This window comes from Trachymyrmex septentrionalis, unplaced genomic scaffold, assembly GCF_001594115.1.
Source record: "Trachymyrmex septentrionalis isolate Tsep2-gDNA-1 unplaced genomic scaffold, Tsep1.0 scaffold29, whole genome shotgun sequence".
NCBI lineage: Eukaryota > Metazoa > Arthropoda > Insecta > Hymenoptera > Formicidae > Trachymyrmex > Trachymyrmex septentrionalis.
In genome coordinates this window covers 1152902-1167184 of record NW_017305451.1, presented here as the reverse complement: position 1 = coordinate 1167184, position 14283 = coordinate 1152902, and the positions used below count along the sequence as shown (strand labels likewise).

At 31.0% G+C, this 14283-nt stretch overlaps 2 protein-coding genes across 4 annotated transcripts; one reads left to right on the top strand and one right to left on the bottom strand.

The window, feature by feature from the left end:
• The first annotated feature begins 427 nt into the window (after positions 1–427).
• Positions 428–2777, top strand: LOC108749344 (probable ATP-dependent RNA helicase DDX49). The gene is made up of 6 exons (XM_018487961.1): positions 428–622; positions 766–959; positions 1140–1484; positions 1711–1883; positions 1978–2333; positions 2416–2777. Exons 1-6 carry the CDS (start codon positions 550–552, stop codon positions 2646–2648), a joined length of 1374 nt encoding a protein of 457 aa, XP_018343463.1. The 5' UTR covers positions 428–549; the 3' UTR covers positions 2649–2777.
• Positions 2778–2932: 155 nt separating this feature from the next.
• Positions 2933–9623, bottom strand: LOC108749323. Of its 3 annotated transcripts, none has more exons than XM_018487932.1 (6): positions 9437–9623; positions 4797–4919; positions 4419–4691; positions 3581–3849; positions 3321–3501; positions 2933–3254 (listed from the first exon to the last, which is right to left on the bottom strand). In XM_018487932.1, the coding sequence occupies exons 2-6, from the start codon at positions 4884–4886 to the stop codon at positions 3114–3116; spliced, it is 954 nt and encodes a 317-aa protein (XP_018343434.1). In that variant the 5' UTR covers positions 4887–4919; positions 9437–9623; the 3' UTR covers positions 2933–3113. The 3 variants fall into 3 exon arrangements, with proteins under 3 accessions (XP_018343434.1, XP_018343431.1, XP_018343433.1); XM_018487929.1 differs by lacking the exon at positions 9437–9623 and adding an exon at positions 6116–6200; XM_018487931.1 differs by lacking the exon at positions 9437–9623 and adding an exon at positions 5157–5693.
• Between the last annotated feature and the right edge of the window lie 4660 nt (positions 9624–14283).

Here is a 14283-nt window from a genome sequence, read left to right as displayed (position 1 = left end):
TAATATCAGGATTAATTTATAATATCAGGAGAATACAATCTGTAAAAATTGTATTTTCTAAAATTGTGTTATTTCTGAAGAATTAGCCTAACGAGATATATTTAAAATCATCAACTGGGCTTCTCATGATCTGCATCATCGACAAAGTATTAGGCCTGTTCTTTTTGGCTGAACTTTGGCATCAGTTTATCTTTCTTCTTCTTTTCTCCTGAAGAGAAAAGAAAGAAAGATGAACTGATGCAAAAGTTCAGCTAAAAAGAACAGGCTTATTATAGGTCTGTTTTTTTATTGCTGCACTCTGAACCGGTGCAATAAGTTGAATTGAAACAAATGTATATTATGCACTGTTTGTATCAGTTTAGAAAGTGCAGCAATAAAAACAGACCTTATGTATGTCCGCATTGCACCTTAAGGTCTGTTCATAAAGAATGCAAACAGCAGACCTATTATTACCTCGTCGATGCACATGGACTGAATATTAATATGCGTTAATTGTGACGTTTCCATGGTTTTCATGTTTCCAACGTTTTCATCATAAACATTTCCAACATGAGTGAAGAGGTTAAACATTTTTCAGATTTGAAACTGAATTCTTGGCTCCTTGCGCAATGCGAGTCTATGGGTAAGGAATTTTTCATAAAAATCATTTACTAAAAATCTAAAATAATATTCGATAATATATAAAATTTTTAATATTTGATGGCATTTAACGCTAAACTTTTGCAAAATTACTTTTTGAAATTATAGTATAGCTATTTGTTTTAGGATTAAAAAAGCCAACTCCCATTCAGCAAAATTGCATTCCTCGAATACTGATGGGTGAAGATTGCATAGGTTGTGCCAAAACTGGTAGTGGCAAAACTTTGGCATTTGTCCTGCCTATTTTGCAAAAATTGTGCGAGGATCCGTATGGCATATTTGCTCTTGTGTTAACACCAACGAGGGAACTAGCTTTTCAGGTGAAAAATTTTATTTTATTGTGCCATTATAATATAAATTGTTATGTATTTATAGGATATTTTGGATTATCCTATAATATAATAATTTTAAATGTTTTCAAAATAATAGAGAACAATTTCACCAAAATAAACCATGCTTGCATTTAATTGTAATAAATCTTATTACTGGAATTATTTTAGATTGCTGATCAATTTGCCGCAATTGGCAAGGCTATCAATCTGAAAAAATGTGTAATTGTTGGTGGCATGGATATGATGGTACAAGGATTAGAATTGTCAAAACGACCACATGTAGTTGTAGCTACACCAGGTCGATTGGCAGATCATTTGGACAGCTGTGATACATTCTCTTTGCAAAAGATCAAATTTTTAGTATTGGATGAAGCCGATAGATTGCTCGGTGGCCATTTCGATGGGCAATTGAAGACAATATTTGCCGCATTGCCCAAACAGAAACAAGTATTATTTTTCAGCGCTACTATGACAGATACTCTGGATAAAATAAAGCAAATAGCTTCTGCTGAGGTATATTTCAACGCTGCAACTGTATGAAAGGGTGAAAATCATAGTGATGTAAGTCACTTAAAAAAATTTTTTATAATTTTTAATTTTTGGTAATGTGTGAAGAGTTTTTTATTTTGTATTCTCATTTTTATCAAAGTCATAATTAAAAGACTTGCATCATTATAGGTTTTCTCTCCTTTATGTATTATATTATATTCAATTTATCAGAATAGAACTTTTTAACCAGGTTTTTACATGGCGAGAGGAAGATGACTCTGGTATTGCTACTGTGAAGGAATTAGATCAACGTTACGTATTGTGTCCTAAGGATGTGCTTGATTCATATTTGGTAGAAGTAATTAGGACGTTTCGTACTACAAACGAGGATGGTTCTATCATGATATTTACGGACACTTGCAAGTAAATAATTGTTTTCGTCATATAATATAAAATTAATTATATATTTAGATTTAAGTAATTACTAATATATATATCATTATTTTGTTATATTTAGACACTGTCAGTTATTATCCATGACGTTGAATGATGTCGGATTTACAAACGTGGCTCTTCACGCAATGATAAAGCAAAAGGAACGTTTAGCAGCGCTAAATAAGTTCAAGTCAAATCACGTACAGATATTAATTGCTACTGATGTCGCGGCGAGAGGTCTGGATATCCCCACAGTACAATTAATCATTAATCATGTAATACCGAATGTACCAAAAGAATACATTCATAGAGTCGGTAGAACAGCTCGCGCAGGTAAAAATGGTATGTCGATAAGCTTGATAACTCCAAACGACATAAAGTTGTTGCACGCGATTGAAAATGTTATAGGCATTAAATTAACGGAGTATAAGGTAAACGGTGAGTACATATCCTGTTTTTTTGCTTTATTTTTTTTTAAGTAATTCAAAATTGCATCTGATTATCTTTTAATTGATGCTAGACAAGGAAATCGTTACAATCTTGACGCAAATATCAGTGGCAAAACGAGAAGCAGAAATCAAATTGGACGAGACTGACTTTTATGAAAAGAAAATGATCAATAAACAAAAGAAATTAATCTTAGAAGAATGGAAGTTGGATGAAGGTCAACTGCCGGATGAGGTAGATATCGCCAAAGAGGAGAGAGAAAAACGTAGGAAGAAGAGGAAAAGAAAATTGTTGATGGAATCTTAGAAATAAAACAGTTTATATATATATATATACGATAAAACACACTAATGTACAACAAACAATTAAACCGTAATTTGTAATACAATGATAAATAGTACTACTGTTATCTTTTTATCGTATTGCACTTAAGATGTTACAATTTGTATTTAAATAATAAAAATGGACGTTTGTATCTATGTGCATAATTATTTCAGAGATCAATTGTATAAAAATATGACTAAGATTTTTTGTTGCTACAAAATATGTTTGAAAACATATTTTTCGCCAAACTTGATGTTGATTGCTCGTGAAATTTTATATAAATACTTTGTAAGTTTAAATATATACAAAATCGTCTATTGTCTTATGTATATTATGCATGTGTGCATTAGGCAAGTGTTAAGTGTACAAAATAGAATGTAATCGAAAAGGCAATTTTATATAAAAAAATACAACTATATGTGAAAGAATAGTGCGCTTTTGAGATACTTAGAGACGCGCTCTAATCTTTTCTTCGTTTTGTATTAAATTTAATTTTTGTAAGAAGGCATAAAGTTCGGCAACGTATTCCTTAGGATATGTATAGAAGTGGGAAACGTGCGGCGACTTTTCGAATATCTTCATATACGTCTGTAATACAAATGTAGTATATATTTTTATATAATTCTGTCATGAGCTAGCAAACGCGAATCGTACCTTTATTCCTAAAGAATCCCAGGTCTCGCGCAAAGATAAATTGCTGGTTACAGCTCCAACAGGATCAGTTTTGCTTACAAACAATAATGCTGGTACGCGTAGGACGTTAGCAGCATGAAATACCTGACTGGATCGAATGTAATACTGTGTCGCTTGCTGGTGGAATGTCTTCATGTGATATCTGAAAGTAAGAAAGAAAGTACTCAACTTGACATTACTCAAAGATAATTATTTTATCAATCCTATTCTCTGTTACTTACTCTACGTATTTTCGTAACATAGATTGCAACATCATGTTTTTCGGGAATACTGCACGAGGAAAACCAATTGCGATTTGACTAATGTCAGCTATACTGTCCCACACCTGTCCAACAATTCTGTCAGTAACAGTATTGTACTTGTCGTTGCTGCTTTGTATCAAATCCAAAGCTTCACCCCACATGTAACCACCCACTGAAAACCCATGTAACAGAATTTGTTGGTAACTTTCGTTTTGTTTTAAGAAAGTTAACAAATCGGCTGCCACTAGCTGTAAACAAATTGAAAATTATAACTAAACGAAAATGGACTAACTTGGTACAACTCACTCGGTAAAAAATGTTTTATGTATGAATATATATAAATATGTATAAACATACATAAACACGCAAAAATATTCATAAACATGTATAACTATATATGAAATATGTCCATACATGTTTATACATCCTTTTTTCTGTTATAAAATCACTTTTTAATGTAAAAGAAATAGTGATAGTAATGTGAGAACATTAAAAATAATTGAAAATGTAATTTTCGCACTATTTATTTTGGAAAAATCAAGTTCGAAGAAATGTAAAAAAATTACTTATAATTCTATAAAAAATTATGCATAATTATGAATATTTATGCATATTGTGTATGTTTATACATATTTGTACATATTCATAAAAAATTTTTTACCAGGGCACTTAAAATGCTATTACATAATTTCTTTATCATATATAAAATCTGCGCATGACGACACTGACGTTGTCAAAAGTTACAGAATAGGGGTCTACAAATTACAGAATAGAAAATAGATTCAATGTGATTCATCATTCTATCATATATACTTACCCTAGAACCCTTCGCAGGCCACATAAGTTGCCAAGGTGTAAGGGATACCACTACCACGTCAAAACCTTGTTCCATGTACAAATTAACAAACTTCATAACATGTCGTCGCTCTGATAGTAGCCAAGTGAGAATAACTAACAAAGGACGATTGTTTGTTACATTTAGAGTTTGAGCAATGTTTTTAGATGAGATAATACGATTATTTTGTGTAAGAAATTCAATATTCTTTGAGACATGATGCGAGAATATCGTTCGTGTCAATTGTCCAAGACCCTTAAAAAAACAGGTAAATGTTATAATAGAAGAAGTACATGATTAGCATATAATTGTATTTAAGTGGATATTATCATTACAATTGCAAATGAGAGAATACATTACCAAGTATGGGTTTCGTTTTAATAACTGTGACTGCATGCACGAGCCAATCTGTCTTCCCGAAAAGGTATTGCATAAAGCTCTAACTATCATTGTGATAAAGAATCTTCTGTCTTTTTCATATACCTATAATAACAAAATATAAGAAATTAAACATTAACTTCTGTAATAGAATCCTTCGTTTATGTACACAATTAAAGATTAGATTCCTGAAACTTCGAGATTTGTGTTTACAATCAACCCAGACAACACATTGAGACATAAGACGTCTTTAAGACGTCTTATGTCTCTCTTTTGGATACTTTGAGTTGTCTGGAAATATTATAATTATTAATTGTTATTTTGCTATTATATAATATTTACCAATTGATTCTCTTTATAAATTCCACCCAGTCAGAGAATACCACTGTGTGTGTTTAATAGTTTAGTGATTCTGCTGACTGTATATAATGAATAATCCCTTAGGATTGGCTTGTCAGTTATATCTCGTATAATTATTTCATATTTCAACTTCCACCTCTCTCCTCTCTCTTTCACCGTGTCGTTTCGAAAGATATATTAAATCTTGCTTAGCCAACTGATTTGCATTCAGACTGCCGACAAGCAATTCTCTCAAATATTATTTGAATGAAGTAATCACGATCACTGCCGCTATCTTGCGAGTGACAACTGACACGAGATCAACTGGTCGAGTGATGAAGCATCAACTAGCGGACACTAGTTTAGTGAGCGCTCATTAGAATTATTGTCTGACGATTGGAGTAGAATTCCACAGACCTTTAGATCCATGATAAATCTAGAGGAATATACCAATAACAATGAGCGTTCACTCAGCTGTTGTGTCTGCTGAACGTTATACGCCTCGGATTGCCAAAATTACGGCATCATCAAAACGTTCACGCACACACACGCACGTACAAGTACGTACTTTATGAAGACGTATGCAATTTTTTTTTTTGTTACTCTTCTCAACACCATTCCAATATATATGTGATATTTCAGATATCCTACAGTCAATCTAGTATATGTACTTTTAGCTAATACTGTATTAGTAATGTACATGAAGACGCATTTTAATGAATAATTCAGACGTATGCGTTCTTAATGAATAATTCAGATATGATATCATATATTGTACATATGATTATCACAAAAAAACTCGCGTAAAGTTCAAGGTTCCAACAATCTAAAAACTCTTACATGTCTGGCGGCGATAAGCTACACAGGGCAAAACTTTATCGAATTATCTATTACATTACGACGAGTTCCGATATCAACCCTTATCAAATCTTCAATGTGCTTCTTTGTTTATTGGCTCCCACCTCTAAATCCTCGTTCGAAAGTTCGTTCGGATCAAAATGAATACCGTCTGACATGACAGAATCAGGCGGAATCACTTCTCGGACACGTCGCCGCAAGAAGCGAACTGCAATATATATATATATATGTATGAATGCGTATGTGTGTGTGTGTGTGTATGGCACACACATTAAGGGCGCATCGTTCACGCACCCGTGCGACTGGATCTCCTTATTTTTCTTCCCGGGGGTGCGTGAATGCGCGCGCGTGAAACTTCCGCGTCTGCGCTCATGACGAGCAAAATCCGCTCTCGTTAGAAGACAGTTCTACGCGCGATATAATTTAACATGAAAAATACATAACGAAATCAGAATGCATGTATAATAAATTATATTATAATACGAAGTACACATAGCGAAAAATAACAACGTAAACAAAAACGTGTTAGATTCTATCCTTGAAATGATATTAGACCATAAGATATGGACTTTTAAATGACGAACGGACTTTTAAAAAACGGAAGAGAAGAAAAGAACACATGTAAAGTGAAATATGCTGAATGGTGTATACTGTATTTTAAAAGAACGTCGTCCTTCTTATTCGCGCTCATTTTTTACGCGGTTAAACAAAAGCTCACGAAAGTTTGTATCTTTCAGAAAGCAAAGTACGAATGCGAGCTGTGGACATTTTTATCGTAAAAAATCACATATTTTGATAGAAAATAAAACATTCAGACGTTTTAGACTTGCATCTTTCATAAATAATAATCGAAACAACCCAGCAAACGAGAATGGATTGAAATGGATTAAAATGGATTCAGATTTTCAGAAATACGGATTCATGAATGTTAAAATGAATCCTTTTCAATCCTGAATGCATTTTTATTCATTTATATAAGAATTGCATGAAACAAATATCTATTCCTTTTCAATCTTGAATGCATTTACTTATTTATAGGAATGGTATGAAGTATATTTCTACGCTTTTTAATCTAAAAATAATATTATGATTTGTATGTATGCATCGTAAATACTGCTTAATTTAAAATTCTGAATATTCTAATAATGTAGTTTTTCAATCCAATCAGATCTAAAAATAATATCAGCCATTTCTACTGCATTGTGAATACTGCTAAATTCAAAATTCTAAATAGAAAACGCAGTTTTTTAATCCAATTGAATAAAAAAGTTTTTCCTTTAATGGCCCATTTTCTTAAAATAGGCCATGAATACTATTCAAAATTGTGAGTGGAAAATTTATTGTTTCATTTAAAAATGCATCATAAATGCTATTTATTCAGAATTATGAATAAGAAATTTTTCGTTTTAATTCAATCAAGTTAAAAAAAAGTTGCATATGTTACATATGTAAATTCCTTATTTTTAATTAATTAATTAATCGCTTTTATGTATATTTTATATTAATACGTTTCCTTTATTATACAGCTAGCGTATATTTTTTATATAAAGTTTTAAAATAATGACTATAGAATTTCATGTAATTACTTTAATTTATTTAAACTTTCACATGTATAAAAATTTGTTTTTATATAGAATCCAATTCATTTTTATGGATTTAAAATACGGATTCAGATGGATTGAAAATTTCCAATCCATTTTCATTTGCTGGGAAGATCTATTTAAAAACGAATGACATGTGATACGTTTAAATTCCATTAAAATTTTTATTTGACAAAGTTTATATGCGATATCCAAAAGGTTAAGGAAAAACAAGCTGAGATTAGATTGCGATTGATTAATCGCGTTATACATAAATGCAGTTTTTTGGAATAATAAAGTATAATTGCATTTCAACGCGTATAATGCGATTAGTCAGCAACGAATTGAAAAACTCGCCTCATTTCATATTTTACAAACAAGCAACGTGCAGCGACACCCCCCCCCCCTCCTATGCAGTATAATTATACATAATTGATGAGCAGTTAGTAACTTTTAATGTACGTTGCTCACATTTATTGCTAATTATATTACTACAAAAAAGTGAATTTTTTCTTAGAATTTCTAAACCCGGTAAACAATTTTTCATGCATGAATATGTGTAAATATATAAATACATAAACACGCATAAATATTCATAAATATGTATAGTTCTATATGAAATATGTTCATACACGTTCATCCTTTTTTCTTTTGTAAAATTACTTTTTAGTGTAACAGAGAAATAATAATAGTAATGTAAAAATATTAAAAATAATTGAAAATGTAATTTTCGCACTATTTATTTTGGAAAAAATCAAGTTTGAAGAAATGTAAAAAAATTATTTATGTATAATTATATATAAAATTATGCATAATTATGTATGAGCAATTTTTTTTACATTTCTTCAAACTTGATTTTTTCCAAAATAAATAGTGCGAAAATTATCTCTTTAATTATTTTTTATGTTTTTACATTACTATTACTATTTCTTTTACACTAAAAAGTAATTTTACAAAAGAAAAAAGGATGTATAAACATGTATGGACATATTTTATTATATAATTATACATGTTTATGAATATTTCTGTACGTTTATACATATTTATATATATTCATGTATGAAAAATTTTTTACCGGGAAAATATAACAGTTGTGGAACAACATTGTATTTCGAAGAATTTTAACGTAAATTTCTCTCGTTTATTAATGAGACTACAATAAAGTATAAAATAAATTTGATCAATTTTACTGAAGTGCATGGTAAAAATCTTTAAAATATTATATTGTATACAATCACATTAATATTTTATTAATCATAATTAAAATTCTATATATTAGTATTATATAATGCTAATGTAAAAGTATTTGCAGAAATACAAATTCTTGAAGCGTCTTGTTTGAAGTACGCAAAATTAATCGATGCAATATTATAGTCTTACTTAATTCCGATTAGAACCATGTAACGTAATTCTTATTACACATTGTATATACCAATATTTCTATTAATAAGAAAATTTTAATACAAGTTATACGTAAACACAAAAATGTCGTTGTCGAATCTGATAAACACAAAACATATTGTATGTTCAAGAATTCGTTCCCGACCGCTTTCTTCCTCAAAATTGCAACAAAGTAAAATAAAGAAATCGATAAAGGGTTTCTTAGCTCGCTTGACTGAAACGCGATTCAATCGTTCTTGATCGGCGAGGTCAATGGTCGTGAAAGAAGGAAAAAAGAGGCTGAATTTACTTGTCACGTCATGTTAGCTACGTGCATCCCGTTGACTCGCATCAACCGGATACGCATCGATTTTTTTTTTCTTCACTACGCACTCACGCATTATCGGACGACAAGAAATCGACGACGATCCGAGAAAGTCGGTAGTTTATTCGCAAATTACTTACGGCGCAAAATCCGGGCGACGCGATCCACCAGTCGACGAACTAGTCGAACAGGTTGCAACCAAACAACTTTTGTCGCATGCCTGAGTCATTTAGCACGTGAACGTGGCGATCGCCTGCATTTTGTACTTGCGCTCATCGCTGCATGTCTCGTGCATTACATTTCCTTGAGTAGTCTCTGTATGCAAATTTCGCTATAATAAATAGATTCTCAAAGTCCGGAATCACCGGTGAGGTTGCGATTTCCGGGATGATATACACGTAATATACACGTGCATCGTTACGCGATTATATTGTCGTGGAATTTTAAGATAAAATCGAGATTTGTTCAGAATCTCTAATAAATAATACTTATCATATCACTATAATAATATTAGATATTTTATCTCGTTCTTTTATCTGTTTCAACCTCGGATATAAAGATAAAAAAAGAATTTTTGTCGATCCTGTGAAATCGTTTAACACAATAGAACTCTTATTTAACGGATTTGTCTTAAATACCAATCTTTGTCTAGTTCTCATATTTTCTAACAATTTACGCAAAGAAATATCATATTCAAATGAATTTACTGCGTTCTTATTCTTCAGGAAAAAACTTTTACTTCGTACGATTACATGAAAGTTAGTGTCACGTATAAACCAAATGTTCGTTTTTTTGCTGAACTGTGCACTTTGCATTCATCTTTCCCCTTTCCGACGTGAAGACCAAAAGCAGGAAACTAAACCGTGCACATAAAACAGTACAGCTACAAAAAAAAACAAACTTTGTATCAACGGAAAGAGAGGCGAGAATGTTACATAATTAGATTATACGTAACAGATTATACATAATTGTATACAGATTGTATATAATTTTGATGTATATCCGTTGCTCACGAAACGGGCAAATCAATTCTTGATTGAGACTCGAGAACATAATTGACTTTTCATAGTACGATTTCAAAAATCGGTTTGACTATAAATATAAGCATTTCAATCATTTTAAAGGCAAAACTATTTTTACTTCTGTTATAAAGCATTCAATCGGCGATCGTGTCGTCTAAAAAGACACTGAGACTGAAAATTGTAATTTTGTATGCATAAAACACGTGTTTTTTGCAAATTTATACGTGCAACAAAGATAAAATTCCACGCACGTTTCAGATAGAAACATCTTACGTGCAGTTAACTGTACATCGGTACGTAAAGGACCGTGTTAAATAACTTTAATAAACTCCCGACAGAGCTCAATTGATACGCTCGCGTGCAAAGAAGTACTTTTACATCAAGAGGACCAGCTGTTACATTAAATTAGTCAGCACGAATGGCATCAATGCGTAGTGAACGTCAAAGAAATAAAACCAGAGGAATATATTATTTACGCTTCTCTCCATATTTAGGGAAAGATGAAAGTTTTATTAGAGAAAAACAATAGGAAAATAAGATAATAAATTAATACCGATACCATTACCGATTTTATTTTAGAGGCATTCCTGAGATATAATAGTGTTTTTGTCAAGCTTTTATGAATATATTGATACGATATATTCTGCTGTGTGTACTAAAAAAAGTAACTTTTTAAGAAAAAAAAAACATTCTACCTTTAGAATAACAAATGTAATGAGAAAAATGATGATAATGGTATCTGTAGCAATAGCGAATTCGATTCGCTTGCATTAATCATTGTTCTGATTATGTTAAAAGCTACTATATATGTAGTTATTTAATATATTAAAAAACATAATATAAACATTTTCACTCACTGATAAAATCATCGTCAATGTATATTTTCAGCTTGCATTTGTAATATTTATATTTTATTAAATAAAGTGCTTATATTATGCTTTTCCATTTAAATATCTCCATATATGGCAGTTTTTATAGCACTGGAACAGAGTCTGTGCATGTCTATCGAAACTGGTCTCTATAATACAATAGACTACAAAAGGTTTCAACTTTCTATATGCTGCCTGCGGCAGTTTAAAGGATTCAGCACACCGAACGATTTCGCGCAATTAAAAAACTATACAAGTTCAGCACACATTTAAAAAAGAGATACAGTTTCAATAAACCCAATTGCACGAAATTGATCGATTTGTGATTTTCTGTTGAAATAATTATTTACGATCTATTAAATCAAATATAATTTGACATAATATATCGTCATAGCGAATCAACTTCACGAGTACAACAAATAGAAATGACTGATTTGGGACACATATATAGACCCGGCATTTGTGGTAGCCACGTGAAGGATTTTATTACAGGATTTTATTTCGTATGCTATTTAAATATTAAACGATACTTATGTATACGTGTAATTTACGCTTGGACACGACATCGACATAGATTTGTTGGAACATCATTACGTTAGTGACAAAATACCGAGTAGCGTAAATAGCGTGTAAAGGTAGTAATCGGTATATAATGACTATTCTAAGTTTTCCCTTATGAAAGAAGTGCTAGAAACACATTTGGTCTAAACAAAGGCTCTTGACTCGGATCTTTGTCTTACATTTCTACGCTACATGTATCTGCTCTGCAACCTAGATTGATTCCGATCGCTGCGCAATGCAGAGAAGTCGTCGTCTCTATGTATATAAGAGTAGAGTTTTAATGACATGATTTTTTTTTACCGTAACGTCGCGGGAACGTCAGATTTCGCAATAACTTATTTACAGTCCACAGAGACAGTTGCATCATACATACGCGCTCATTGATTTATGATTTACGTACACGTATTTCGTACATTGCGGCTTTCGCAAAAATGAACAACAGGCAACAATGTTAAATCAACGACAGAATATGATTTTACATGTGTCGTGTCATGTCTGATGTTACATGCCATGTAAAACAGCGACGGTAATGATTAATCTCTCTCGTTACAGCTAATCTGATATACCACCCGCAACTTAACAATACCTTCTTTACAAGTCATTAATAATAAATTACTTAAGTTTACGTCATATAAAACACACATATGTATGTCTGTGTATAAATAGATTGCAATACTATTCAGTTTCTTCCAGTATGACATAAAAAATTCAATCGTATAATTTAATCGTTACGAAGATGCAACAGAAAAGATGTAAAAATAAAAACTATAATCTTATGAAAATTTACATTCTTTGTCACAGATGGATATGCAAGACAGAAATGCAAAACATTAAATATTCGTACGTATGACACATTAATAATCTGTAAAAGATACGGTACAATAATTTCAATGATTCGCATGAACACAAAGAGACAAATTTTTCTTCGATATAAATATAGATAGATATACATATACAATGTATATATGTATATATTTCGCCTTTTATTTGCTATCCTTTCTCTGATTTCTAAATATTGTGGTACAATAAACTGCCAAATTTATTATAGCATGCGCAGTGTGGCCCCTCGCATAAGAGTGTAAGAGATATTTTCTTTTTCCTGACTATATCATAATTCTAGATTCGAATAAATTCGATCCTATATGGTCGATCGGTCGTTCACTTTTTTTACGCTGAAGTGACTGACATAAAAAAATATATCCAGCCACCTTCCCCATCCGGATGAATAGCTATAAAATTACATCTCTCCATACGTGTATATAGACGTTCAGAATCTCTAAGTCACACTTTCCTTGTATCAGTAATTGTAGATTTTATCAACATCGATAAGTTTCATAATTCTCATCGATTACACTAATTCTTCTAGATTTTATTTTCTACAGTTTCATGGCCACATAAAATTATTCACTCGTAAATTTACAGACAATTTTTTTTCCTTTATCTCAACAAAGATGGATGCTTCTCATCAATCCTTTTACAACGTCATTGTAACATAAATTGTTATTTTTTAATATTTGTTTTTAATTTTAATGAGGACAATGAAATTCTTCATATCGTAGGATTTCACAGATGTTATAAGTGGTTATATTTGCAACGTTTTACCCGTTGATCAGTTAGAAACGTAATGTAGAATTAATAATGTTATAGTGCGCAGTTCAATGTTATATACAATTTCATTGATAAAATTAATGATAAAAGTTCTGATTAGAAATTTTATAGTCAATACTTTTTTTTGCTCCCTAAGTAAAGATCTCTTTGAGATCTATCTCTTTAAGATACTGTCGTCTTTACAATATATTTTGCAATGCTTTATGTATCTCTGTATTATATTATTCATTGTACATTCTCCAGTCAGATAACGGAACATCTGCAAACTTCTACGATATTGAGTTACAATAAAATGTGTCATTAAATATTCATAATCAATATAAATATATATCTCCGGGATATATACGTACGTGTATACATATGCGATTGAAATTATATCATGTATGACGTTTGTAGTATATTGTTTGTAGTATACGTTTGTGTATATTGTTTATAGTATACTTGGATTTGTGCAATACGTGTTTAAATTCAAATACATAAATGTAGATAGATTATTTATGCATAAACGTTAATAAATTGAGCATTACGAATATATATATATACAAGTATATTTCTCTACATATTTATACACGCATAATGTATGTAACTGGTGTGTGTGTGTGTGTGTGTGTGTGTAAAATTATTGAATAACATATCGAAATAAGGTACACTTTCACGATTTAATCATAAACTCTAAAAGACAATAGTATAATTAATACAATGATAATTGCGATCAATAAAACATCTTTTAACAGCGTATCTATAAAAATTTATAAAAACCAATTGCGTAAAATCGTATACTTAATACGAATAAAAATAATAGAAAATATAAAGAACGTAACAAAAGTTATATTTATATACTGATCATTAATCAGATAATGGAAGCACTTTAATTTATTGGATATTTTCATATTTATCCTGAATTACTTGTTTAAACAACTAATTCGT

Excerpts from the sequence above, each read along its gene's own strand:
- LOC108749323 (XM_018487929.1), bottom strand. The coding sequence starts at position 6,169 with ATGTCAGACGGTATTCATTTTGATCCGAACGAACTTTCGAACGAGGAT. Across the intron at positions 3,850-4,418 it reads GGCCTGCGAAGGGTTCTAGG|CTAGTGGCAGCCGATTTGTT; the intron begins GTAAGTATATAT and ends ATTTGTTTACAG. Across the intron at positions 3,255-3,320 it reads GGGATTCTTTAGGAATAAAG|ACGTATATGAAGATATTCGA; the intron begins GTACGATTCGCG and ends TTTGTATTACAG.
- LOC108749344 (XM_018487961.1), top strand. The coding sequence starts at position 550 with ATGAGTGAAGAGGTTAAACATTTTTCAGATTTGAAACTGAATTCTTGG. Across the intron at positions 1,485-1,710 it reads AGCAAATAGCTTCTGCTGAG|GTTTTTACATGGCGAGAGGA; the intron begins GTATATTTCAAC and ends CTTTTTAACCAG. Across the intron at positions 1,884-1,977 it reads ATATTTACGGACACTTGCAA|ACACTGTCAGTTATTATCCA; the intron begins GTAAATAATTGT and ends TGTTATATTTAG.